This window comes from Drosophila ficusphila, unplaced genomic scaffold (genome assembly GCF_018152265.1).
Source record: "Drosophila ficusphila isolate 14025-0441.05 unplaced genomic scaffold, ASM1815226v1 contig_414, whole genome shotgun sequence".
Lineage (NCBI taxonomy): Eukaryota > Metazoa > Arthropoda > Insecta > Diptera > Drosophilidae > Drosophila > Drosophila ficusphila.
In genome coordinates this window covers 576,199-603,947 of record NW_025064328.1, presented here as the reverse complement: position 1 = coordinate 603,947, position 27,749 = coordinate 576,199, and the positions used below count along the sequence as shown (strand labels likewise).

The 27,749-nt window shown below is 41.0% G+C and overlaps 2 protein-coding genes across 5 annotated transcripts in view; both read left to right on the top strand.

Moving 5' to 3' along the window:
* LOC108095157 overlaps positions 1 to 22,390 on the top strand; it is an 84,853-nt gene extending 62,463 nt beyond the window's left edge. For 3 of the 4 annotated variants that reach the window (XM_017196099.2, XM_017196097.2, XM_017196095.2), the window contains one exon: positions 21,894 to 22,390. In XM_017196099.2, coding sequence (XP_017051588.1) covers positions 22,034 to 22,390 — 357 coding nt within the window. In that variant the 5' untranslated portion in view covers positions 21,894 to 22,033. Of the gene's footprint in view, positions 1 to 14,004; positions 14,490 to 21,893 lie in introns of those variants that run through there. The other variant, XM_017196096.2, reaches the window with a different exon arrangement.
* Positions 22,391 to 22,453: 63 nt separating this feature from the next.
* Positions 22,454 to 26,807, top strand: LOC108095156 (midnolin homolog). Its single transcript, XM_017196094.2, has 4 exons — positions 22,454 to 23,070; positions 23,304 to 24,584; positions 25,048 to 25,790; positions 25,935 to 26,807. Exons 1-3 carry the CDS (start codon positions 22,454 to 22,456, stop codon positions 25,535 to 25,537), a joined length of 2,388 nt encoding a protein of 795 aa, XP_017051583.1. The 3' UTR covers positions 25,538 to 25,790; positions 25,935 to 26,807.
* The last annotated feature ends 942 nt before the right edge of the window (positions 26,808 to 27,749 follow it).

Genomic DNA, 27,749 nt, shown 5'->3' with positions numbered 1-27,749 from the left:
TCATTAGACAATTTCCCAGGGGGACGGGGCGAGATGGGGCAGCAGATTTTCATTATGTCGAGTCGACACTAACAACAACTTTTACTTCCACGCTATCTCCTTTTCACTCGACGGCAGCGTGTGGTACATTGTTAGCTTAATTGTTGTTGTTGTTGTTCTGGCTGTTAGAATGTGCGCATTATTGAGTTACGTGCTTGGCGGCACAGCAGCAGCAGCAACAACTAGCAACAACTGGCAACACCAGCAACATCGGCAACAATTGCAGCCAGCAGTTGCAACTTGGCACGTTTCTATTATTTAACTGTCAGCGCAGCATCCCCACTAAATAGTAACAACAGCGCCGAGAGTTGGAGCAACAAGAGCTCCGCTAATTGCCCGACAAAAATGTCTCGCACTTAACATTAGTCTTCTTCATTTGCCAAAACTTAATCGGCGGCGAAAAACGAGCGGAAATCTGTTGCCACCAATTCACAGGCGTGGCTCTTGGGTCTCGATCTCTGGTTCCGAAAGCCCTAAACCTTTGTTTAAGCCTAAGACAGGCGACACCTACATGCAGCAAGGCATCAAAAGTTTGCCGACATAAAACCCACGCTCCCCACAGAAAATATATATGAGATAATGCACAGCAACAAATTTAATACCATTTAAAGTTTTAGAATGAGTATTTTCTGTTAAAATCAGTAACTTTAAGTGCAAGACTTTGGAATTAAAGGATTTTCTTGACAGCTTTGATTATAATTTATGGCTACGGAATATATTTATTTATTCAACTCGTGACAAGGGAATTTGTCAAGTCCAGCAATATAAATAAATATATAAAATAAATATTTCTCTCAGTTAAATAATCTGAAGAAATCAGCACAGCTGATATGCATATTAAGTATTTGAAAAAGCACTACCCAGCATTTAATTCCCCTTTAAGTTATACAACCACTGGGATTTTACATCAGATAAAAAATGCAATTGCCAGGCTTAAAGCGATCACAGTTTCCGAGGTTATTCATCTCGAAAAACGACAACGAGCCGGCTTACTCTTACGCTGATTGCAGATTTTGTAGCTGTTCATTATTCTGATTGGAGGCGGCCAATGAAAGTTTTATCCCCGCCCGCCCACGCTCGATTTCTTCCCGCTGCACTGTATATATACTCGTATATACATATCCCTTGCTCGACGGCTGCCGTTTGCACTTAGCTGCTCTCGCTCTTATTAATTGGAAGTGCATAAGCAGGGACAGTGCGGTACAAATATATAAGACTGTACCTTAAAAGTGTTTCGATTTTAAGAGGCTCTACAAAAATTGTAAAACATAAATTTCCAAAAGTTAAAAAATCATTTTATAGGGACTTCTTGCCACCAAATTTAAAATGTTATTATATTATAGAAAATACACACTAAAATACAATGCATAACATAACAGTATGTTCACCCTTAATACTATTTAATATATATTCACATATGTTTACATAAAAATTATTATTTCTTTTTAAAAAGAGTTTTAAAAAATTCATTTTTACAAAATTAAAATTATAACGAGTAACTTGTTCCATAAACTTCCCATAAAGAGTAATAACAATATAAAAAACGTTGCACCTTAATAAACCCTAATGCGCTTTGTCCACCTAAGTCATTAAACTGAAATTATGTTTATGTAACGCACTGCCTCCCCATATGAATGGGTGAATATCTTTATGTCTTTTCGACAACATAACGGTAATTGCTTCCCGGTTTGAGTAATTGATCCTGCACGTGGGTTGGTTTTGTATTTGTTTTTTTTTTTTTATCTTTTTATTGTTTAACCTTTACCGAATAGTCAAGAGAAATTTATTAATTATTTATTGCTGCAATCTCGATGGCAAACGGTTTTCGGCGTTTCGTCGCCATTGTTCAGTCTGCATTCAAAGAGATTTCTCTATGAGCCAAGGCAAGGTCATCGCTGTGAGCTTTAAACTTAACGGTCGCCTCAGATACATTTTTTTTTTTGTATCGATTATATGGACGTGTATAATAAGTCTTTACAATAATACGCCGGCACGAAGTCAGGGCGCACAATTCGATTCAAGGCTTGAACGGCGGAGGAGAGCTATGCAAATAGAGCTGGCAAACCCAATAAATGGGCTTTATCGAAGGGGAGCGGGCCAGGGGTATCGGAGGGGCGAGGGGGGCGTGGCAAGGGCAGGGGTGGGATGGTAGAAGGCGCCCACGCGCACTTATCAAACCGCTTTTGTTCGACAAGCGCTTTTTGTTCGCTTTAAACAACTGTGACAACTTCTTTAATCAAAAACGTTTTCAGAGACCGGGGCGTGGCCATCCCCCCACAGCCCCCTCTCTTTGCCAAAAGTGTGTGTGTGTGGGCCAAGTTTTGTCTCATTACAATTTTGACGCTCTGCCTGACAACATTTGATTTCTTGTTTCTACGCGAGTGCGTAAATCTTTGTGCTTATGTCATTTAGTTTAATGGCAATAGCAAATCATTTGATTCCGAATCTGGCCGGCTGTCTGTCGATCTGTTCGATTATAATTATAGGCTCAAATTTATTTCCAGACTGACAACCGCTGAAAGTTTGAATCGAAAAAAAAATTTTAAAAGTTTGCTGTGGGATTATCGAAGTGTCACAGGTTAAAAGACTTAAAAAACATTCAAAATTTGTCTTTAAAATTAATTCTTTAACCAAGATTTTTGGCAGATTAAATGATATGGATAAAAGACATTGCGTAATATATTTTTTGGATCTGGAAATCTTTGGAATGCAGATAATGTTCAATTTAAGCATGGGAGAAAAATGTTGAACTCATTGATATGCTTTTCACTAGAAATCAAGTTTCAAGATGGTGTTGAAGTTATATCATTTGTATCTGTTTCTTAAATGTACCCATTTATTTCCCTTTCAACTTAATATTTTTCCTCTTAAATTAACCTTTTCTCCCTACCTTTTGAATCGCCCAAAGGGGGCATTCAACTTCCTAGTAACTGTTTTAGCTAATCTATCCAACCCCACCCATTTCTTCCTCTCATTTACATTTGTTAAACTAATTTCGCTTCCCCTCGTTCAACATGCTGACCTTATGGCCGCATATTACATTGTTGTTGCCATCTAAATTTTCTTGCCATTTGCCATTTCGAGCATTGTTGTATTATTTTTTCTTGACAAATTTGCTGGCCACAAGCGTGAACGACAAATGACGGACTGAACTGGACTGTGGGGGACATTGACGTTGACGCAGGCCGATTGTTTGGAATCAAAAAGCGTGTGAATCAAAACAAAATACAAAAATCCAAATTATTTCTTTTTTATTTATTTTTTTTTGTCGGCCTGGAATGGTCTACAAAATTAAGCTTTTGTGACGGTCTGCTTTGGCGGCTCTATGTATTATTATTGACAGCGATTTGCGTTGATTTGGTGACCATGAAGTGGCCGCTGCTCTTGGGTTCAATAAGCTTTTGTTTTGGCTAATTTATGCAGTGCGGTGGAGGAAAATGCCAAAGCAACAGCCCGCACGAAGTTAAATGAACTGAAGTTAAGTGCAGGAAAGTTCTTTAATTAAATTTCCAATTTAAAACACTTGACGCCTTCAAAAGTTGGGCGGGCATGGGGCTCCAGCAGGCGCCAAGTTTTCATTAAGGAGTCACAATGGCGACGTCTAGACCTGCAAAAGATGATCAGATCGGACCTGACCAGACTGAGACTAGAAATTAATGCGGCAAACTTGTTTGCGCTGCTCTAGTGTTGAATATGCGCCACCTGTTGATCAAATGTGGGAACAAAGTGAAAATGTTTGAGAAATTTATAATTTTTTGATCTCATTCTGAGCAAAGGTCTGATGGAAATAATAATAAGTAAAAAAATATTATACAGACTCAAGAAACAAAACAAATTTTATGCAATACCTTTTTTTTGAGTATATTCAACATAATAATATTAAATTACCTATTAGCTTTACAATAAACAAGCTAAACAAATTTCGTAACTTCTCTAGCGAATTTCAACTTTCAGTTGACTTTATTACTGCCAAATTTGATTACTCAATTTGTCATGGCAAGCCCACTTTCCAATGGCTGCTGTCAAGTTCACTTATTAACTTTCGGCAGACAATTCCACTTCAAGTGCTTTGTGCCACTAAACCAGAATTATATTTTTGGAGCCATCAAGTGGCAAGGGAAAAAAACCTTTTTAGTAATTTTCACTTAATAAAAACATAAAACAGTTAGTCCAACCATTATAAATCAGTTTCTTTTTTGTGCGCAGTTGTTAAAACAAATTACACATAAATGTTGTTAATGCTTATCTGGGATTTCTATCTATTTGCAGGTAAGTGTAAGCCGAGAGACCAAAGGGCAGCTGACCCCATAAACCCAAATAGAATCGTGGCACGCGTGAGTAAAAGCTTCCAAAATGGCCATCAAAGCGGTTGTGAGATAAATCTCCAGGCGGGAACGGGATTCACTTTCTCCTCTGCTTTTAATTGCGGCCAGCTTAATTTTGATGCGTGCGCAATTTAAATTCAGGAAAGAAATCCTCCGTCGCTCTGGCACTTCCACTCTTTTTCGGCCGGATTTTCAGACATGTCGGCGGCATTGCACGTACGAGTACGAAAAGCGCGAGAAAGACTCGAGTTCGGTAACAGTTGGCAAGAGGAAGCCGGTGGAAGCCGCCAGCAGAAGCCGGAGGAGCAGAACATTTAAGCGGCTTAACCCACTTCCGCGGCACATTATCGTCAACGGCATGAGCATCATTATCATTGTTGTCACTGCAGCCTTTGCGACCGGGCTTACCTTTTTTAATTTCTTTCAATTACACCGCACTTGTCACACGCACACAGAGAAAGAAAAATATTACCAAAAGGTTTAAGCCATTGGGTAATATTTCGTAACCAAAGAAAATGTCCGAAGAGAAAGCAAGTTGGTTTGAATAATGTTGATATATGGTTCTATAATGTTGAAAAATCGTTAGTTTATTTTGGGCAATTCAAATGATAAGGTTTCATTTTCCAAATGACAAAATATAACTTTTATTTGTATCATTTTCAAATTATATTTATAGAAGTTACTTAACTTTTTTTTAGCATGAAAGAAAGGAAAGCATGATAAAAATTGTTCAGTGCCCGCAGAAGATTTCAGTTCCGCTTCAGATATTCTTTTCGCCGAATCCCACGTAAAAAGTTCCCCTTTTTAATTCATTAGCCGCTCAAAGGCAGCTTTCTTTCTAATTAGAGACGTGAATCATATTTTGTGGGAATCTCTTCAGAATCGAGCTAATGACGTAAGGTGTCTTGCTTGCAAGCTGCAATGAAAGTTGCATCACATCTGGATTGGAGTAACAATGGAAAGTTGGCCTTTCTAAATGCCGCAAATGTTATGTAGAATAGAGGCTGCCAAGTGGAATTGCCAATGCAATTGATGCGCCACAAGCTTGGCAGGCCGAACCGAACAGCCAGTGAACACAAAACCAATTTAAAAGCCCCAAAACAGGCAGACTCCAGACTGATAAAGCCCCGGCAAGGAAGATGGCAAATAGCATCGGGAAAAATGGTCAGCAAACCGCAGCGGCAGAGGAGCAGAGCAGCAGCTTTTGTAATGGACATGACTACAAAATGCCAGGCAGTAAAAACAAATGAAGCCACGCCGAATGCAGGGGTCTGCTGGGCATGGCTAATGCAATGGCTATGGCTATAGACTTGGCTTTGGCTTTGGCTTTTGCTTTGGCTAACTAAGGCTCGTAACCCTCTCGTTCCGATGCCAACTTAGACGCTGACCGAGCGCACTTTCAGTTTTCAAATGGCCAAGACAACGGCAGCAGCAGATAACAAGAAAGTTGCTCTTACTTGAGAGCTAAGATCGATCAGCAAATGCTCTTTCATAAAAATTAAATTCAAAATGATGTGACCAAGAAAATGATTTAAGTCCACTAAAGCAGCTTTTAACTCCATTAATTTTGGTATAATTTAATAAAAAAAAAATCCTGGTCATTTAATGAGGCCGAAATAACAATGAAAGCGAAAGAAATTTAATACAATTTACCATATGCCACCATTTTAATGAGGTTATGAAAAAATTCTCTGCACTTAATGATTTCATTTTCGCTGTTCTCTCTTTACAACAAAAATCTTTTAAAGTCCATATTAAATTACGAAGAATGCATAAATATTTAAACAGCCTTCAGAACTCTGTAAAATACCTGCGCAAATCAATCAATTTCGGCAGGTAAGACAAGTCGGGCTAAACATCCTTTGTTTGCCCCAAGGAAGAGCCCTCTTTTCGAGAGCCCTTTTCCATTGGCTTGGCCAGAATCTGAAGGCAAACAAAATTTGTTATCATATTTCAAACGCAAACATCATTAGACCCATCTCGAATGTGCCCCGTCATAGTCCAATCAGTTGAAATACCCGAACTGCAAGCAATTTAATTCTGCCCCGCGCGCGGCTCCTTTCCCTTTTGTCGATGGCCAAACATTATGACCAAGTCGTAAATACCCTTTTTGGTAGTTACTGCAGGCAGGCCGAAGCTCGATTCGCTTTTATGGCAAAGTCAAATAGGAAAACAAAATAGAAGTTAATCTAATAACAAAGATTGAGCGCAATAATTTTAGCGATTGGCAGCGCAGATTTACCATGGCCAAGAGCTAGCTAGTAAGAGCCCAGCCATCCGCACAAAAGTAAAACCGTCTCGCGGTAAAAGGGAGCGTCCTATGTTACCTAAACCAAAACGAAAACCCAAACCCAAACCCAAACCCCAACCCAGCAAATGACCAAACCGCTGCAATCGTTGGCCAAGACGGAGAGCGTGGCCAAAGTCTCGTTAGCGTTTTGGGCCCTGTCTTTGGATTTAGCTTATTCTTTTTTTGTGTTTTTTTTTTTTTTGTGCTGACTTTGGCAAGTGCAGCTGCTGCCACTTTTGCTGCCGGAGACGCTGTGGCTGCTCGACTCGACTTTGGATCGTTCGTTGCACTTGCCGCCTCCCGTATCTGCACTTCAGCCCAGATAGCGTATCTAATGGATACATTTTAGTGCATACACCGAACGTATCTAATCGGCTAAACGTTTTATTAAATTACGTTAGTCTAAGCTTTGTTCAGCTGCTCCGGAGTGGGTGGCTCCGGGGGGAGGGAATTCAAGGCACCGCTGAGTGGGTTGCCCGACTGGTTTGGTTTAGTTATTTCGCTGAATTTGCCTAACTGACCTTGCCCAGATGCCAGTTCTGATGGCTCCAAGTTCAAGGTTAAATGTTTGGCTTTTCCAAAGGGTAAACTGATTTCATATAAACTCCTAAAATAAAAATGTCCTATATCTGACTTTATCTTATAAACTGTGCAGAGATCTTATTTTTAAACTTTAATCACACCTTCATTGGAATAGACTTAAAACCATAATTGATTTAAGAAAATTCAAACAAATTTATTACAAGAAAATAAAACCTAGCTTATACAATATTTGATATTCAATAATTTATTTGTTTTTATTTATTATTTCAAGACAATCTAAATTTCAAAATCAATAAATGCGTAGCTTTGTAGGCTCGTTTCAAATATTTCCAATTATCTTTGTTTGCATAAGAAAAATAACACAAAAATACTCATATTGCTGAAACTATTTGCTGTTGCACCCTCAAAAGAGAGCTCTTCCTTTAGTATTTTGCAACGAAAGTTTTACCACCAAAGAGGCGGTAAACAGGCGTGTCCGATGCTGACAATAACCTGGCAAACAATGCCAACCAACTGGGGACAAAAGCCAGGACCAAATAGTAAAACATTATTTGAACGCTTTCATGTTAGAGAACTAGAGTTTTGCCCCGCTGGCATTTAGATAAGTTCAATGTGCTGACTTTGAGATCAGCAGAAAACAAATATAAATAGACCAGAAGTTGTCAGGCGAAGGAGAGAACAATTGCATGCTGAGACAGCCTGCCGAAGACCCACAAATGAAACTGAAATTGAAAACGAAATCAAAACATGCATATGGATGCCGAGGTCCGCAGTTCGAGAGGAATTTTTTTTGCCAGGAAGCCACACATAAGCCAGAGGAGGAGCAGCAGGAGGAGATTCAGGGGCAAAAGCGAGCACGACATTGCCATTGCTGCCATGCAAATAAGCAAATGAGCAAACAAATAGCAGGAGCGAGAGGGTCAGCGAAAAAGTGGCAGGAGCTGGGGGCGTTGGGAATGGATTATTATTGTAGCTGCAACTTAAAAGGGCACACAGAATGGGGCACACAATAAAAAAATTGACCCACAATGTTTGAGAACGTGGCTTACACAACATTTTTCGACTGCGAAACGACTTTTTTAAGACCCGAAAAAACTATTGACAATAAATTGTAAACTTTTCGGTTGTGTTTGCACAGAAAAACCATTAAACGATTTTCCTACGTTCTGAATTCATTTTTAATAGGATTTTAATTCATTTGATTGCACTATTAATCACGCACAAAAACAACTTTAAAGGTATAACTCGTAACTCGTACAAAGGCACAACCAAAATACAACTGTGGGCAATTTAATTATAGTTTCTGAGGTTTATCTTACAGTTCAATTCCACTGACTTTTGTTCTTAAAAATAAAGCACAGAAAGCATTTATGAAAAACATTAACGGTTTAAGTTTATTATTATTCAAGCTATAAAGTTTTTAGAATTTAATTCCTCACCTGACTTTAGCAGTTTCTAAATAAGGAAAATAAAAAACTTTTATATTTTTTAAAAGTGCAGCCAAGAAAAAGGATATAAAGCGTTTGAGTGCGAGCGAGTCAAGAAATAATTGCTGAAGTTTTTTTTCCCCCTATCATATATGTATATATAGTACGTTTTGTTCTTGCTCTCCTTCAGCAGAACAATTGAAGTCAAGCCCCATTGCATTTTAACTGCCGGCGAAAAGAGAGTCGAGTCGAGTCGAGTCGAGAGTCGCTCCTTGATTTGTTTGCTCAGGGCGAAAAGCTGGAGACAGCGGCTCCTCCGACCATTTGGGCTGCCCTTTTTAGCCTGCAGCATGAATTTATTTGTTTTGAAATTGTAACTTTTGCACTCATCCGCATCCGCCACTGCAAACTGCAACTGAAACTTTAGCAGCAACATCATCGACAGCAGCAACATCCAGAGCAACCCATCTCCATCTCCATCCCCATCCACATCCACATCATCATCATCATCATCGTTGCCAGTGATTGGCTTTTTCCCTTTTTTTTTTCATTTGCTGATTGTGCGGTTTCGATAAGAATGCAACTGCAGTTGCACTCGGTAGCTATATCTTCTCGAAGAGAAAAGGGTTAAGGCAGCTAAGGAGCACACACACTCATATGTGGCAGCGATAAATTAGCAAGAAAGAAAAGGAAGTGCATGACTGCCAAAATGTCAATTGGAGGCTACGTAAAAGTGAATACACAATGCCAGCGAAATGAGAGCTCAGGGGTGCCGGAAAAATGGGGGAAAGCCGTGGCTTCAGCCAGCGAATTTTCACTTTATCCGGGGAAGAAATTAAAATGGGAAATGCAGGAGCAAACGTCGCTGGGAAAATGCTCTGCGAAAAGGGATTTAAATGCGAAATTCAATTGATTGCATTTTCTTATCTTCCGCCTTGATTGTTCCCACTTTTTCTGTAAGCCAGCTTAGCTTAAGGTGACATACAAAGGGAAAAGTACGAGAAAATACAATCAATATTTATAAATGAAGGTAATTACTTAGTACAAGTAAAACCTTTTTAAAATTGAAACTTGAAGCTCTAAGCTGATATATTACACAGTTTATTCTAAAGCTTCAACTAATTGTGGAATGAAAGGGATTTTAAAGTTTTATGACTTTGTTAAATTCTTAGGATTCATTTAATTTTCTGTTACTTTGGCTCACCCTCTAGTTTTTCTCTAGTTTTTCCTAAATTCCCAGAGCATTTGCCAGTCGCCGAAAGCCATTTATAAATTTTAGATTTGTTTTCCTCTATTTGCAATTTTCTCCCAATATTTCGCTGCTCTCGATGCTCCCAAACGTGAGCGCGTGCAGAACCGCCGATCGTGAAGGCGGGGATATGGCGGTGCTATGGCGGGGATATAGCTGGCGATATAGCCGGGATATAGTGCGGGTGCTGGCGGTGCAGGCGAACAATGAATCGCACCGAGGAGCATACATTACAAAGATTGCTGCCGCTTCTTCTGCCGCTGCAACTCTTCTGGTTCTTCGTTTTGGCAGCAACTTTTACTTATTGCTTTGGCTCTCAGCCGTGTTTATTTCAATCTTTTTTTGTGTGTGGTGCTGGGCTCTTGGCTTTGGGCTTTGGGTGTTTCGCTGCTTTTGTTTTCTTTTAATGTGCCAGAAGTCGAAGCCGTGTTCTGCTGCGAATTCGTGAAACGTGATGCCGAAAGCCGTTTCTTCGCCTGTGTTTTTTACAATTTTTTTTCGCTTTTCTGCTGTTTTTTTTCGGGGTTTTCTTCTGGTCTTCTTGTTGATTTTGGTGGAGCTGCCCTTGGTTGTGTTGTTGCTTCGTTTTCCGTTTGTATGTAGGATGCGGATGCTGTGCATGTTTGCTCGCATTTGAATATGGAATCCACCGCTCCGCCGGCTGACTTTACTGCCTCTGGCTGGGAGCCGTCATCCTTGTTAAGCGGATCCATAACAGGGCATTGTTTCAGTTTCAGCCAGTTTCAGTTGCTGCTGCCAGTTGAACTTGCAGCCCTATTAAGGCCCGACTTATAGAAAAAGGGAGCTACAGAGTTCGCTCAGAATTGAAAAAAGCATTACAAAGAAACTCATTTAATAAAATAATCAAACATTGTTATTAAAGTTAAAGTCCTTTTTATATTATTTTAGTCAAAAATCTAGCTCACCAGAAAATAATCAAGTAATATATTATATAAACTTTTTTTTAACAATAGCTTATGTTTAAGCAAAGAAAAGCCCTAAAAAGTTCGAAGTAGTTAAAAGTAGTACTAAGAGTAAGAATTCTGAAGATTGGTTCTTGTTCGCATAAAGGCAACATTTCTTAGAATTTGTTTTCTCCGAGTCCTTACTGTATCTAACTTTCAGAGAACCGAAAGTCGCCTGAGAACTTTTCACCCATGGCCATAAGTGAACCGAAAACGAAAGCCAAATTGGCAACTTTCAGCCATTCCTGTCGCTGCCGTAGAGAATGAAAAATGTCCGCGTTTCTCGCCCTAATTGGTGGCGAAACGTTTGTCGCACCAAATAAATAATGATAATGGCACCCGGAGCGTGAAGTCGCCGATTCGATTCCTTCCACCGGCAATATTTCTGTTTCTACTTCTGGTTCTGGTTCTATATTTGCTTCGACTTCAACTGGGGGCCATTGACTGGCAAAATGCTTGCTGATTGATTGACGCTGCCTTTGGAGCTGTTAACAATTTCATTGCTGTTGTATTCGAAGGTGGTGCTGGTGGTTATTGCCGCTATGGTTATGGTTATGGTGGATAGTGGATAGTGGTTATTGGTGGTGGCCACGTTTTCGTTGTAATGTAATTAATTGCTTTCCAACCTGTGTCCAAATCACAAAAGGGCAGTCAACAGTTCCAGCGGCAAAGTGGGTCAGCTGTTCACTTGATGAATGTATGTACGCTCGGTGGCAAAAAGGGTGGTGGGGGGTGGTACAGGTGGTGCCACAGGTAGTCGCAGATGCGGAGATAGGCAGCCAAAGAATGCAAGTTGAGTTGTCAGTCGGGAATTGTTTGAGTTATGGAAATAAATATGGGGGCGAGGGTTTAACGATCACATTTCAGGGAGAATAAATAATGGCAAGGAAAGAAAAACAAATATTAAACATTTATTTATAAAGATTATGTGTTCCTTTTAAATAAGGTTGAAAAATGAACTACATGTTTACAGAAAATATATACCTGATTAATAATGGTGTTGCCAATAGAAAAAAGAATGATACATAGTTCCTGCATATTTCTCTTTTAGCTTAAAAATTACAAACATTTTTTAAGAACACTTAATCGATTGCTCGTCAAGTCCTAAAACCATTTAAGCTACCCTCGCTTGACCGCTGCAATTGGCAGGTTCATTGAACCGCCGCACTAACTAACTTTTCGAATGAATCAAACGCTAAAACATCAATCAAAGGCAAATTAAGCGTAAAATTCAAAGAGCCGGGTCCAGTCGGCAGTCAAATAATATAAGGCAGGCCATGGAGTTGGGGCAAGATGGAGTCGCACCAGAAAAGGGAGGCGCAGGGGGCACAGAGGTTGGGCCCGCACGGCGGAGTCGCCATTCAGGGAAGACCCAGCCCGCATCTGCAGTGGGCAATCAATCAACGGGCGGACAAGCTTTCCAAAGAAAGGCAGCGAGCGGCAAAGAAAAAAACGCTTAAAAACTGAAATAAAACCAAAAAAAAAAAAAGAGAAGCAAAAACAAAACGGCGACAAAAGTGCAAGCGGAGTCACTGAAGCCTAACAAAAGTTGCAGCTAATTTTAGATCGCAGTCTCAGCCGCCGCTTCATTTGCATGTTCGAGTGGGGAGCAGAAGTGGTGGTGGCGGTGGTGCAGAAGTGGTGCAGAAGTGGTTTGCGATGATCTGCCGTGTGTGGGTTGCTCGCAGAATTGGCGCACGCACAAAGGCGAACAAAAGCCTGGAGATTTATTTTTTTAGCTGTCTGCGCGCCGTGTGTGTGTGTGTTATGCAAATCTTCCGACAGTTTCCTGATAAATCCCTTACACCGTTATAAGCGATTTCCACAAATGTGATAAGGCCCAAAACGAAAGACTCAGGCAACGAACTTGCGCCGATAACAACAATCTTTACTGCTCTCGCCTTTCAGAATTTCCTCCGCCCCTTCTGGATATTTCCTCACTCCTTCTGGGATTTTTTTTTATTTTCAATTTCATATATGTTTTCTTTTTATTATGCAGGGCTACGTGCTTGGCATAATCAAAACAAACATCAAATCTTTTCCTATGCATTTCCCACACGCCTGTGCATTTTTAATTTAGACAGCTCGGCTGAAAAGAAATTAAAAAACAATATTTAATCAACGCACATAATCTGCATTTTAAACACAGACCTTACAGACTTCAAAAGGCCCTTCGATATGGGTGTTGACCATTTAACGCGCCCAGCGAAAGACCAAAACTTTGTTAGATTTTTATCGACCGTTTCGTCGTTGTTGTTGTTGTTTTTTGTATGCCTTCGCTGACGGACTTCCTTGAAATCGGCCAGAGTTTTCGGTCTTGTTAATCCTTTGACGTGATGTCTGTTCATAATTTGTGCTCATATTTCATGCTTTGCCTTTTTTATGGCTCTTTTGATGGCTTTGGCCTTGCGGCATTTTGAAAGGTTTTGTATGCCAGAGCGATTGAATATTCTAAAGTTTACTTGTCGTAAATCATGTCTGTGACAGTTTCGCCAACCTCTCCCTCCTTTCTCGCGGAAACCGAAAGATTCTGCATGCATTACACTACGAAGTTCAATGCCTCGACTAAGTTTTCGGCGGAGAATCTCTCCCACAGCCCCTCCCAATTGCCAATCTTACGCTATAAATAAACTACGAAAAGGCAAAGCTCTGGTTTTAATTTTAATGAACCATAAAAAATTCACACGCACCGCACACAAAGACGCTGAATATTACGATGCCACCAAATAAAGGTTGACACAGACCTTTCCTCAGACCCTCGAGATGTTAATGAAACTTAAATACCTGCGAGAGTCGCATTTCTCAGCAAACAAATCAAACGACCGACCAGCAGTAGGAACATAAAAATGCTCGAAATTCAAAGAAAACTATTAAACAACTGTTTGCCGTTTATCTGAGGGAATCTCTTGAGTCCCGAATCTCAAATCTCTCACCGTCCAGCGTTTGCTTAGAAATTAGAGCCCAAAACAAAGCGGGAGATGGATGGTAGAAAATATATATACACACACAAACGTATATATGTATATTTTTTGGACCGGTTTAACATAGCCCTGTTAAGTTGGGGCCAGTTAACAGCGACGCTGGCGTCGGCGTCGACGCCGACAGCGGATTTAGCTGCGTTCTGGCCACTCAACTCTCGGGATCCCAGAACTTCGGCTTTTCATTAGCTTGGAGCTCGTCGCTCCGACCGGTTCGGTGTCTTACGCGATCGCAAAACGGCCAGAACTTTGGCCAGTTATCCACAGAACAACAACAAAAACTATAGCCAACATCGAGAGCGAGTTAAGATATTGTGCGCGTGCGCTTCGACCCACGCGAGATTTTTCTTGAGCTGCGGCTTTGATCATCCAACAGAAATTCGTTTCGTTTTTTATGCAAATTTTCAACGGGAAAAAATTTTTTTTTTCCCCCACGGGTTTCGTCACAGTGTGAAAGTAAAAAATTCTTTGTGCAAAAAGAAATTTCCACAGTTCATCGAAATATTACAAAATACTTACGTTACTTGGTACAAACGTGTGTTCAAAGCAAATAGAAAAGAGAGTTTGGATCTTTGTGTGCGTGTTAATTGATCAACAATAAAAAGTGTAAATTTGTATTTGTTAAACTTAACGGCAAATTGTGGATTTCGGTTGTATTTTTGTGGAGCAGAAGGTGAGCAATCGGTGGCAAACAATATTTAAAATACAATTAGCGTCACGCTCTAAAAATTGGGTTAAATATCGGATATTAATAAAGTACTTTTTGGATCTCGTTTGGCTTTTTTTAGGGTAAGCCGTATGTGTAGAAAAGCAGTTGCCAATGAGTGTCACATAATTGCTGATCGGTGAATTAGATTTGATTTTGGGGAAGATGATATCAATTTGGGGTTTTCGAAATGGGTCACATTGGGCTTGAGGAATTTTTAGGAATTCAATGTGATTTAAAATAGGTTGAAAATAGATTGTGATCGGTTTTGAATTGGGAAATACATTTTTACCATTTCATGTTTTTGTAAAGCCATGCTTATTTGGTAATTGTAAATACATTCAACATTTAGAATAATAATATACGGAAAAAATACATACTTCAATTGAATGTACGCCTCAGCATTTTTCCAATTAACAGTTATTAAAACTATCATTAAAACCCATGAGAACTGTTGATAATTAATGCTTTCGCTCATCGCATCTTCAATGCAGCTTCGCCTCTTTGAAAATTCTTATTTATGGGGATCTATTAACCCATTCATTATCGGTTTCATTAGCGGAGCTGACAACTCAATGCAGATGTTTCCCTTTCTTAACCCCCCGTTACCACCTTTTTTTTTACCGACTTTTCCCATCACTCAACGCCAACGCGTGGAAAACATCTTCAAAAGACATTTTGGCTGATAGCGTTTTTCAAAAATTTCACTTACAAACAAGAAAGGCGGGCGCAACATTTTCTTATTGTATTTCTTATCTGGGTCAATAGAGAGGATGGTCGGGATAGATGATGGCCCAACCCAACCCAAATATGAAAAAAATACATACCTAGCCCAGCCCAAAAAAGGGATTTCCCTTTTACAACGAAAACTTTCATTGCTATCGGAAAAAGAAAGAACGAAGAAAAGTGTCAGGGCAAAAGAATATGCGAACAATAAACACTCGCAGGGCATAAATTAAAGTCAATGAACATTTTGGATCCAAGGCGACTTGAAAAGGCCAAAGCCAACGGTTCTTTGACGACGTTTTGGATTAAAAGCGGGAATATCGAACCAAATACGTTGGCCCAACTGTCGCTGCATTTCGGTTTCGATTTCCTGTCACCAGACTTGGGATCCCCCCTCCTGGTTTCCCGATCTTTTTGTGCATTCAGCGCATGATTAATAAAAGAGAAGTTCCCTGGGTTCTTTCCCATTCTTTGACCGCTTCGTTGATTAGTAAGCATGTCGACATTTCAATAAAAAAAATCAAAAACGACATCAAAAAATACAAACTCATCAGCGGGGGCAACTCCTCATCAACGTCACATTTTTATACATTTTTACCCTATGAGACGTTCTGTGGCTTTGCATTTTAATTGCTTTTGATTCTGATTTTGTGATGTGATGTGGCTGCCCCCACCGATGAATTGAGGATTTGGGCGCGACTCAACCAAGTGTTCAATTTGGCATCAAATCAAAAATACAAACAAACGTGTATGTGTGTAATTGATCTAAATGGCAGTTAGAGGTTTAAAATTCTAAGAATAAGCCTTTTAAAAGCTTTTGTATTGCAAGGCTTCAGTAAAATCATCACACATTTTTAGATAGATATATATGTTAACAAATAATTTACAGTTTGTGCCCTGTCGAAAACAAAATCAGATTTTGAAATTTAATCAAAACCTATATTTATAATACTCCGCTTACAAATCGATCGTACACTCTACAAATACTTCAAGTTGTTTTATAAACATCTTAAGCTTAACTTCAGACAACGCACTTCCCATACATAACTACATGTTACATTGGCCCTCATTTGTCACTCACAATGCAAAAAATGGAAACAAAGCAATATTTACATACAAGTTTCGCATAGGTATTCTCCCAGAGTTTCGATTTTATGGCTATGAATCGTTGGTGACCGTGGAATTTCGATTCATTGGACCTACCTTTATCGAGGGCAATTGAATAGCACCTGTAATACCAAGGAAATTCCACTTGGTTAATCATTTCTCTATTTTTGGCACGCCAGTTAGGTTGCGTTCTTGTTCCATTTCCGCTATTGATTCGATCTACATTTACGTCTGTGGGAAATCTATTTATACGCAATTTATCTTATTTTTCCAGTTAAGCACTAGGAATTTTATGGATGTAATTAATGCTTTTCAAATAACAGCTTGAACAAGCAAACTTTTCCACTTCCCCTTCTGAACACGGTTTTATTTCCTCTTTTATTGTGATAAAATAAATTAATTCTGGTGGAGATTTTCTTTTGGGCAATCCGTTTTTGAAAATACTCTTAAAAATTGTATTGTTATGATTATTTGTTAGGTATCCAAAATATTGTGGCAATATACATGTTTTTTGGTGTTGTTTAAATTTATATTTGTTAATAACTTACTAATGTAGAGCAAGCGCTGCTTTTAAAAAGATTTATTTTTACCTTATTAAGTATTTAGTACACAAATGGTGTTAGTCTCTTACTGCAGAGTATTTCAACAACGATTCAGCGCCACTTGACAAATGAAAGCAAAAATCCAACTGTCCGCAGTGAGAAAACCAAAAGCGTGCAAAAAAAAAACAGATAAACCAAAAAAAATTCACGAAAACAAAAAGAAGTCAAGAGTGGTCAGCGTTAATTTTTCATGGCGAGACAACAGCAAAAGAATATTATTTCATTTATTTACATCACGGCTATTGTGGGGATGGGGTTTTGGATAGGGACTAAACAAACGCAAACGTTGTCCGTGGTCCACAACGTCATTAGTCACATCACAAGGGGAGAGGGGAGGGGGAGGTGGAGCTCTGATAGGGGGAAGGGGTTTTCGGGGGAAAAATAGGAAGGGAGGAGGATAGGATATATAAACCAGCAACAGCAAACAAAAGCAAAATGCTGTGAGCTATGAAACCCGCGGCCAAAGCGGATAAAAAGTAATCAAAAGTGCTAAGAACGACATAATAAGGCAACTGAGAACTGGAAGAAGAAGAGTGAGAAAAGGGGGCGAAGGGGGAGTGGCCAGCGGGGGAAGTAGTGAGGCTGAAGGTGTTTCTTTCGCACTGAAAACTGCTCGACAAAGAGGAAATGAAATCAAATAAAAAAATCCAAGCACAAAAAGCGTCTCCTCGCCAGGAATATTGCATTTATGTTTGAGAAATACAGTCAAGCTTACCTAACCCAAACTTATCGATGAAGGTATTAGGCAATATTGAAATTTATTTGTTAATCTTTACAAAATTGTTAGTAGTCTTCAGAGACTTATGAAATGCAACAAACTTTGATACAAATGTATAAACCAAAGAAAAATACATACAATGCTTGAAATGTCTGAAATTATTTTTATTAATTAAAGGCAATACCAAAAAAATTAATATCAAAGTTAAATTTCAATTGCACCTTTATTATTTACAATTTAAAACTTTATTTAAGGAAGTTTAATTAAAAATATATATCTATAACTTCTTATAATTTCGGATTTTTTTGGCGGAATGTTTTACAATCTTTTTTAAATACCTGTTCAAATACCTGTGGTGCAAATACTGAATAAATTATTCGATCCTAGGAAAGTTACACTTATCGAGGTTCCTCTGTGGCGTAGAGGAGAACGTCAAGTGTTAGCGTTGGCGGACGACGCGGATTCTTAGCCGCCTAAGCCCTGAGCTCTAAGCCGCTTGCCGCGCGGAACGGGCGCGATTTTTAAGCCGCAGCTTAAAGTGGTGACAACAGCAATAGCAACTACAACTTTCGGCTTTGGCTGTGGCTGTGGCTGTGACTGTGTGGCAGAGAGTCGAGTTGCATTTTGTAAAACTCTTTAGTGTGATTAATGTGCCACACACTCGCATGCGTGTGTGCGTTTCCTTTTATGAGCTCTTTGGTTTACAAGCAGGTCGTGCTCCTTACACTTTTCCTTTTTCTGTACTCCATCTCCTTGCGTTTTTTTTATACAATTTTTTGCTGCTAGTTCTTGCCTTTGTTGGGACAAACAAAAGCCAGCCAGCCACCCGCACCCACACCTTCATGCGCAGACATTTTCCGTTTTCAGGCGCTCGCACACATTCGCAACTGCACTGCCCTAATCCTTTTGACGTGGCTTTTATCGCACTTGCCTGCTTTTTCGCCTTCAGCTTGTGCCGAAAGGGTAGCAAAAAGGATTTTCGAGTTGTACAAACGATTCAACCACATTTAAAACTTAAAAGTGCACTTATTTTACGCAATTTAACGAGCACAAGAATGGAGGGTTTAACTCTCTAAATTTACTTTAATTCCTGTTTGTTTCAGAGCTACAATTGACAAAGGACCTTACTTGTTAAGTCCGATTCCTTTTTGTTCAATAAGATTTGTGAATGGTAAACACAAAAATAATACTATTTTTCACAATTTTATTGATCTTTATTTTACATATTATTTCTCAAACCTTGTTAGCAAAGTTCCTAAGCAACTTATTTCTTTAAATAAAGAAATATGTTCTCACAAATATTAAAAAAATATATATTTTTGAGGTAATATTATTTTTAAATAAATTTTAAATTAACCATAAAGAGCGTATCACTCAGTCGCTTAATCCTGCCTCATTCCCTCTCCTTTTATCTTAAAGCTTTCCGTTTCGTTCTCGTTTTTTAAGTTTTTTTCATCCATTTTTTGTGTGTGCTGGGTATCTCATTATGTGCTCGAGCTCCGTCTTGGGTTACATATTTTTCATAAGCATATGTATGTGCATAATAACTCCCCTCGCTCGCACATATTGACTCTTTGGGGGCTTCATTTGCTCAAGTGTTTTTTTGAGGCCCCTTGGGGGCGGTGGCTCTTGGCGCGCTGCTGCACAGGAAACAGCAACAACAAATAGCAACAGGCAGACAGGATGTTGAAAAGGATTCAGCAGAAAAAAAATATATAAGGAAAAAATCATAAACCTTTTGTAGGGCTTCATGCCAAGTCATCTTGTGTCGTGTCAGTCATAAATTAAGTGAGTTTCTTACAGTTTTTTTCACAACTTTTTTGCACATCTTTTTTTTGGATCTTGCGGCAGCTGCTTTTGTGCCACTTTCCAGCGCAAATTAATTAAGACATTTTCGATGAGATCAACTTAAATGCAAGACGGGGCCAAATACAAATTACGAGCGCTCCGCACGTGAAAAACTGTGTCATTGTGTGACATCAAAACCAACAAAAAAGCCAACAGAAGCCGCAATAAAAACCAGAGAAAAATCCAGACACGTACGGGCCAGGAAACAAGACAGTTGCTGCAGCTTTTTACGCTACAACTTTAGCTTCAGAAACAGCTACAGCTCCAGCTACTTCTATTGCTGATGCTGGACCAATCCTCTCCAGCTCGCTAAGACGGCTCGGCGGCATCAATTTTTGTCCAGTAGCCGAGAAAATGTCACGTTTCCACATAAGTTACAAAGGCTTTCGGCCACGTTGAGCGTGAGAATTGGCAACTGGCAGTCGGTCTCCTTCGGTCCGTATGTGTGTCTTTTCTTCCTGCTCCAGGAAAAGGTACTTTCCATGGTGAAAATTAATTGCCGGCCGTGTTGCAGTCTGGCTCTTTGTCTGGCAATTAATTGGAAAGCAGATCCACTAAACAAAAGCGAGTCCAAAGGTGTAAGCCTGACATTTTCACACTCACACAGGAAACATTTGTCGGTGTTGTTTAGGTTTATCAACTACAATTTTGATCCCTAGTAATATTTATAAAAATTTTAAAACCAATTATTTTCGCAAAAAAGAAACTAATACACACATTTTTAATTCCCTAAAAAACCGCAAATTTATTTTTCTGTGAAGTTCAAAGGTTTAAACAAAAACTTTTGTTCAATAATACCGGAAAACTAGTTCCTCCTTTTTTTGGCACTAAAAAATCAATTAAGCTGTTGCATGTTTCAGCCAGGGGCTAAAAAAGATTTAATAACCTTTGCGGACTAAAGTTACGGGTTATTGTACTATGACCCAATAATGACCGCAGATGCATTTAAATTGGCCAGAAGGGCTGGACTTTATCCCCCAGGGCTCGTTAAATGCTTTATGGCTGACTCTTTATGGCCCCAAATGCGGTTGTTGTTTTGGTATCTCTGGCTACCGACTTCTAGCTGCGCTCCAATTGGAATAGGAAAGCAATTAGAGATGGATGCTCTTCCGCATAGAGGGAGCTATAGCCTCCCGATGCCAATTGGCAGGGAAAATCGGCATCAGCAGTAACCCAGCAGGTGCGGTCACTTTGCTAATTGCCAACTAATTTAGTGAAGTGGGTCCCGCACATGCGGAATCAATCCTCCATTCCCCCAAAGAACATGCAAATGGGCCAACATAACAAGATTTCATGGTTGAGAGTTTAGCTGTTTTTAGCCAAAACCAGAAATTGGCTTTAGTCAAAATTGTTTCAAAATAACTTTTTTTAAATGATAAAGCCAATGAGTTACATTATTGAATCAATTAAAAGAACAAACTATGGAATTTCTTAAGAAATATTTTATTAAAGTTATTTCTCTTAAACATCTCCTAACATCTCTAAAAATATGAATTGGCATCACTGCCAAGAATCCAGGCAATACAACCTAGCATTTCCCTACGTCTCGTCGTAATCAGCCTCATTTATGTTTGGCCATAAAATATGCAAATATCCTTTAAGTACTTTTAATGTCTTGCCATTTGTTGGTCCGCAGGCTGTTGGCCATGGCCATGTCCTCCTCCGCGAACGCCGCCTTCCCTTTTTGTTAATGGCATGTTTGGTATTGTCGCACAGTCGAGACGGCTGTCTATTCTATATGCACGTTCCCCGCAGCTTGCATTTTCATTTTGTGCACTTTGCCATTTCTTCAGTTAAAGTCTTCTTCCTTACTTTATGGCCCTCATAAATAACACCCTGTCGTTGTATCGGAGTCTGTATATATGCATCTATATATATACCTATGTATATCCCTGTGTGAGAACTTGAAGAGCTGATCTGCGGACGCAAGAATATTTCAACTTCGAACCAGAAGGGGGAAAATTTGTTGGCAACATTTCATTTACCTAATGTCCACTGGGTAGCAAAGGTGTGTGCCCATTTATTAGCTATCTTTGTGACACCTAACTTTACTCCCTATGATTATTTCCATCATCTACTAATGGATAAATATAGATGGTGGGATTGTGTTCGGAAATATGTGAGTACCCATGCTAAAAAGGTTTTTCAATGACTTAAATCATTGATATTGAACAAATTTATTTATAAAGGGTATGAATAAGTGCATTTCACTTTTCCCTTACATTTATTTTAATATTTTTTTGGGGGACCTTGTGCATTTGTGGACATTTTGTGAGCTGACATTTTATCATGCATAACTATTTATCCTTGCCGTTGTGACTGTGGTATTACAATGATTAATGTCCCCTCATTTTCCATGACTTTTTCCAGGACAAAGGACCCGGGGAAAAGCAGCTTACCATCAGCCGAAGCCAGAGCGGCAAACAGAGAATCGCTGGGAGAAAAGCCAACTGTTAGAGGACTGACTATTCGCACACTGTGGCCAGCGGAGGAGGAGTAAATCGAACCGAATGCAGTATCTCAACTACGCACTGCAGACATCCACGCGACTGCTGACGTACCAGGGCCAGAACCAGGATCTCTATCCTGACCAGACGGGACTAGCCTCCGCCCACGAGGAGGACATCAAGCACGCCTGCTGCAGTCGCGGCGCCCAGCTGCTGAGATTGCGCCACCGGGAGCTGGCCAAGCGACGAGCTCTTGAGGATCAGATCAACGCCAACCGAGCAGAAGAGCGAGAGGAGGAGGAGGAGGACGAAACGCTGGTGGAGGATAACCAGCACCAGGAGAACCAAGTGGAACAGGAGGAGAACAGCGAACAGGGCGCCGTCGGCGGGGAGCATCTGCATCCGCAGCCAGTCCAATGAAACTTACTCTCATTTAATGTCCAACTGGCGCGCAGCAAACTGCTATCGTTCTTCAATCGCGACATGGCCGCCACCGATGGCCAAATCATATTGGCCGCCTCCCGTTTCGGCGATGCCACGCCCGTTTATCTGCGCGACTTTTCCAAGCAACCGCTGCCGGCGGTGGCCAAGATCCTCAAGGGCCAGCATCAGGCCCTGGGGGTGCCCACACTCTCGGCTCCATCCCTGCAGAGCACCGCCCTCTTCCTGAGCGCCGGCAAGAAGTACCAGATCCTCGCTCAGCCCATCAAGATCAAGGAGGGTCGCAAGCCCACCAATGTGGGCGCCAAGGTGCTCATCCCGGAGACCTACGGCGGCTACTTCGAGCTCCTCAGCGAGGACGGACGCTCCACGAGATGCATCGACTCCGTACTGGAGCTCTCGAGGCGGAGGAATGCCAGGGTTCTAGTGCGGGAAACCTTTCGATGCCAGCAGATGAACCGCACCATCCACGCAGGAGAGCTGCTCACCACGATGAACGACAACGGGAAGTACCTGCAGTGCCGCAACATCAAGGACGAGATCATCAATCTGCCACTCGATACCAAAGCCAAGTTCTCTCCCATCGCCAGGGAGGACAGCATCAGCGGTGTGCACACCGTCAAGAATCTGCTGCTCAAGCGGATGCCAGTCATCGTCAGGTGGGTTTCAGAATATTTGGAGAAATAATGGAACAATTTGTTTATTAAAATTACCGACCTTATCTTATTAAATTCAATTGATTTGCATACTTAATGACATTAAATCTAACACTTAATTGTAATAACATTAAATTCAGAGTTTCTAAACCAGAACTTTATCGAGTTTAAAATATATACATACTAGACTTTAGGAAATAATTCTCTAACCCCGATCCATAATCTCCAATTCACAGACTCGTCCACGGCAGTGCGCCCAAGGGACTTAAGCAACCCTTTGTTCCCGAGTTGCGGCTGCTGGGCTGCGTGGAGATCGACAGGATCTTCGCACTGCCGCTGCAGAAGGACACGGACCTGGTGCCGGTGCCGCTGAACGCGAAGATCAAGCTGCAGCGGGCCAAGAACATGGAGCAGCTGGAGCACTTCATCGAGTACTCGCGATTCCTGGACAAGGCACAACGCCTGCTGGCCGATGCACGCGATCGCCTGCAGATCGTCGATCTCAAGCTGAGCGAGAAGGAGAAGAAGGACTCCAAGTTCAATAGTCGGAACGGGGGCAGGTTACCAGTGGTGATGCTGCCATCGGCAGCAGGAATGGCCAGTGGACTGGCGGAGAGTGGCTATGTGCTGCGCAAGAGTGCCAGCTGTGATTCGTGGTCGAAGCAGCAGCAACAGGCGCTGAACAGCACCGAGATTGCCGAGGAGTACAACGAGATCGATCACATATACGACTATGTGAGGGGATTGACGCCGCTCTCGAAGGGATTGGCCCGGTTCGAGCCCATCTGCGAGTCACCCACTCTGCGATCCCATCACACGGACAGCGGAAGTGGCAACTACTGCAGCTTGATCAGGGCTCCGGTTCACCAGCAGGCCTCCACCTCCGCGAACAACAACTACAGCAGCTTGGAGTCGAATAAGCACAGCAGCAGCGGCGGTGGTGGTGGTGGTGGCCATCATCCCGGTCACCAGCAGCACCATCACCACCACCATCATCTGGTTAACCACTACCATCATGGCCATATTCAGGAGGACATCAAGCCGGTGCCGCCGCCGATCGAAACGATTCCCGGCAAGAAGCCGGCCGAGAAGCGCCAGCGTCCCACTCTACCAAAGCTTTACATCAAGAATGCCCACAGTGCTGGGAGCAGCAGCAATGGCAACTCCACGGGCACCAGTCACAGTCACAGTCACAGCCATAGTCACAGCCACGCCCACAGTCACAGTCACACGCAGTCGCAGTCACAGTCGCAGCAGCCGCCTCCTCCGCCGACTCCCAATGGAAATACGGCCAGTGTGGTTGCAAATGCGGCGGCTGCTGCGGTGGCAGCTGCCCATCACTCCAACGGAACCCACGGATCACACGGATCGCACGGATCACATCCGCATCCGCACACCCATCCGCATGCGAACGTGCATCCACATCCGCATCCGCATCACGGCAAGGTGCTCACGCCCAACAATCATCTGCCGAGCAAGGAGGCCTTGGAGCCACAGTCGCCGCTATTCCACATCAGGTTGGTTGATCTTCCTATTAAAAAGAAAATAATTGAAATAATATGAAAAGATTAAGAATTCTACTGCTAACTTAGCTTACAAGTTAAACATAAAATTAAAATTGCAGTCACAGCTACTTTAAAAAGATAATTTATTATTTGTTTATTAAATATAAACCATCTAACGAAAAAAGGTAATATGTAATTTACCTTTTAAGGAAAACTTTTACAATCAGTGAAACATTTATTTGGATAATAAAATAAAAAAAGGCTGATATTAACAGACTCAAAATGGGAATATAATATAAAATAATCAACAAAACAAAAGCTAATTATAATTATCAAGTATAATAGATACAAACATTAAAATAAAGTGTGAATTAAATGTTAATTTTATCTTAACTAGTCCTTAAAGGAATGAAACATATTAAAATGTAGTAGATTAAATTGTTATACAACAATCATTTCTTTGTTTAACCTAAAGGTACAAGAGTCTGAGCAGCCTGCAACTGACGCCGGACAACAACAACTGCTCCTCGGTGACGCCGCCGACGATCTCAGCCCACGGCAAGTCATCCGCAGGTGGCGGTGGATCGGGATCGGGAGCAACGGCATCGGGAACTCCGGTCACGCCGGGCACTCCGCCGGACGTGGTGCTCAAGTGCGGCAGCATCCTGAACGTCCACGGCTACCTGTCCAGTCCGCATCCCCTGCCATTGCCACTTCCCCACAGTCGGAGCTCCAGCAGCAATAATCACCACAATCCGAGGGAGGGCACACTGGACTCATCCCGCAGCGGTGGCCGGACATCGGGGGATTCCAACAAGCTGCCCGAGAAGAAGACCCGACGCCTGTCCCGGCCAAGAAGTCTTTCGAACTTGGTCTGGGACCTGCGACCCTCGAAGGAGAAGTCGAAGAAGAAGCTCTACATCCATCACTTCGATCAGCGGCAGCAGGCGACGCTGTATCTGTAGGATACTCGGCTGGCTGGCTGGCTTGGATGGTCTGGATGTAGAGTATCTCCAGGATGACGACGACGATGAGGAAGTAGCAGCACGATGATGATGATGATGATGATTCGTTGCCAACTCGTTTCTAGCTGCCATCGACCCCCACAATACAGAAAAAGACAAAAACAAACAACAAAACAAAAACAAACCACGTAAAGTAAAACACAATAAAAGAAGAGCAACTACAACTTTTGGCACGCTGTGTGTGTTCCTGCAGGTGAGTTGAACAGCCCATGCAAATCGTGCTGCGTTTTGATTGTTTTTTCGCTTATTAAATTCGTGCAACCGAACTAAACAAACATTTCAAACGGCCAACTAATGGTTCTCCTCTACCCCTCTCTTTCCCTCCTCTCTGTTGCAGCTTTCACCATTTAGCCTGCAGCAGCAATTTTAATTAACATTGAATTGTGCCTTTCCCTGCTACGCCCAGAAATATGCTTTAAAACCCAATGATTCCAATGAAGTATTTGATGAGAATATTTCGACCGGATGGATCCCTCGATAATGAAAGGCTGCCAGCACACACAGACACACACTCGACGAACCCCCTCCCCACATATACACATACACAAACATACACACACATACATACATCAAGTCTATAAAATTGTGATTTTAATTTTATGTTTAATTTAATAATTACTGCGAACCATTTTCAAATTGGACGAAAAGCCATTTACTATTCAGAAAAGAAATTCACAAAATCGAACTTTAAAATCCACAAAAATTAGTTGTCTATAAACGAGATACTTATATATATTTAAAGAGTACTGTATTTAAACAGGATAGCAAAAAGGAAAATGTAACTAATAGTAAGTCAATATTATCGAACAACCATATATCAATCATTTAGAGAATGTTATGCAACACTTAAAGCTAGCTAAAATGAATTTATAAATTAAAGCAATGAATTTCCTCCTCATAATTTAAATGTTGTGCAAACTGTTGATTAAATGCAATTGAACCATAATCGAACAGCTCTTGTTTAGTAATTAGTTTGCTCGGAGCCGGATAATTCCCCCCAAAGCCTCTCGAAACCCATTTCCCCACGATCTGCTCGCAATCGCATTGTCTTAGTCGTTTAGTTTGTACATTTTAGTTGTATTCTCCAGCTTACATGGCCTATAAATAGGGAGTATATGTTTACATATATATGTAAAACTATAATATAACTTGTATTTGTGTCTAAATAAATGTCTCAGAAAAATAAATGTATATGCAAAATAATCGCGAACGTTGAAAGTTGTCTTGATTCTCGAGTGTGGGCGGCTAAACTATCCAGCGAAAGCTTAACGGCCTGGAAATCGACTCAATAATAACCTGATCTGGCCATAAGCGATTGCCATTAAGCAGGTGAAAAATTAGGGGGCACTGAACGGGGGAGATTTCCATTATGTATTTATTGCAGGCAAAAATGCTCTACCAGTTCAAACAGGTATGAACTGAAGAATATGTAAGTATTAGAAAAATATATAAAATTAAAACCATAAGCAATTCTTTTTTTAGATATAACCATTTTCTCTCAATTAACTTACATGCCAGTTCCTAGAGGCCCAAAAAGAATGTGACTTGAATAAATAGTAATTTATTAAAGAAACCGCATTCTCGATCACCTCACAATTCAATAGAAATTATAGATTCCTGCCACGGAGCCCCTATAATATTTGATGTGATCTCACATGTCTAAATGCACAGCTGTACTAGGCCGTAAAAGGTGCCAATAACAGCAGAAACAACAAACCAGCTCTGACCAAAATCGATGAAAATTGCGCAGTTTTTCAAAAACAAAAGGAAAACGCAGAGCGAACAGAAAAAAATCAGTTTAAATAGGCGAACGCATGCCAAATGCTTCCTGGCCGCAAACAATGAGCCGAAACACCTGCCTCATCGACACCTGTCCGCGATTGGGCAAAGAATCGAATTAAGTCCCAATTGCAGGGGAGTTCGGGGAGCAGGGGTGAGGGGGTGAGGGGGCAATGCGGAACCGAGGCTATATGAAGACAAAATTGCGTTAATGCTGGTAATTAGTTGCAATATTAAAAGGCTGCCACGCGAGTTTGCTGCTTGAATCTTTTGTAATACCGCACAAAAGCGCTATGCAAATACATTGTAGGTACACGGTAAAAAATTTGAAATATTACAAGGTATTAATCATGAAAGTAGTAAACTAAAACAG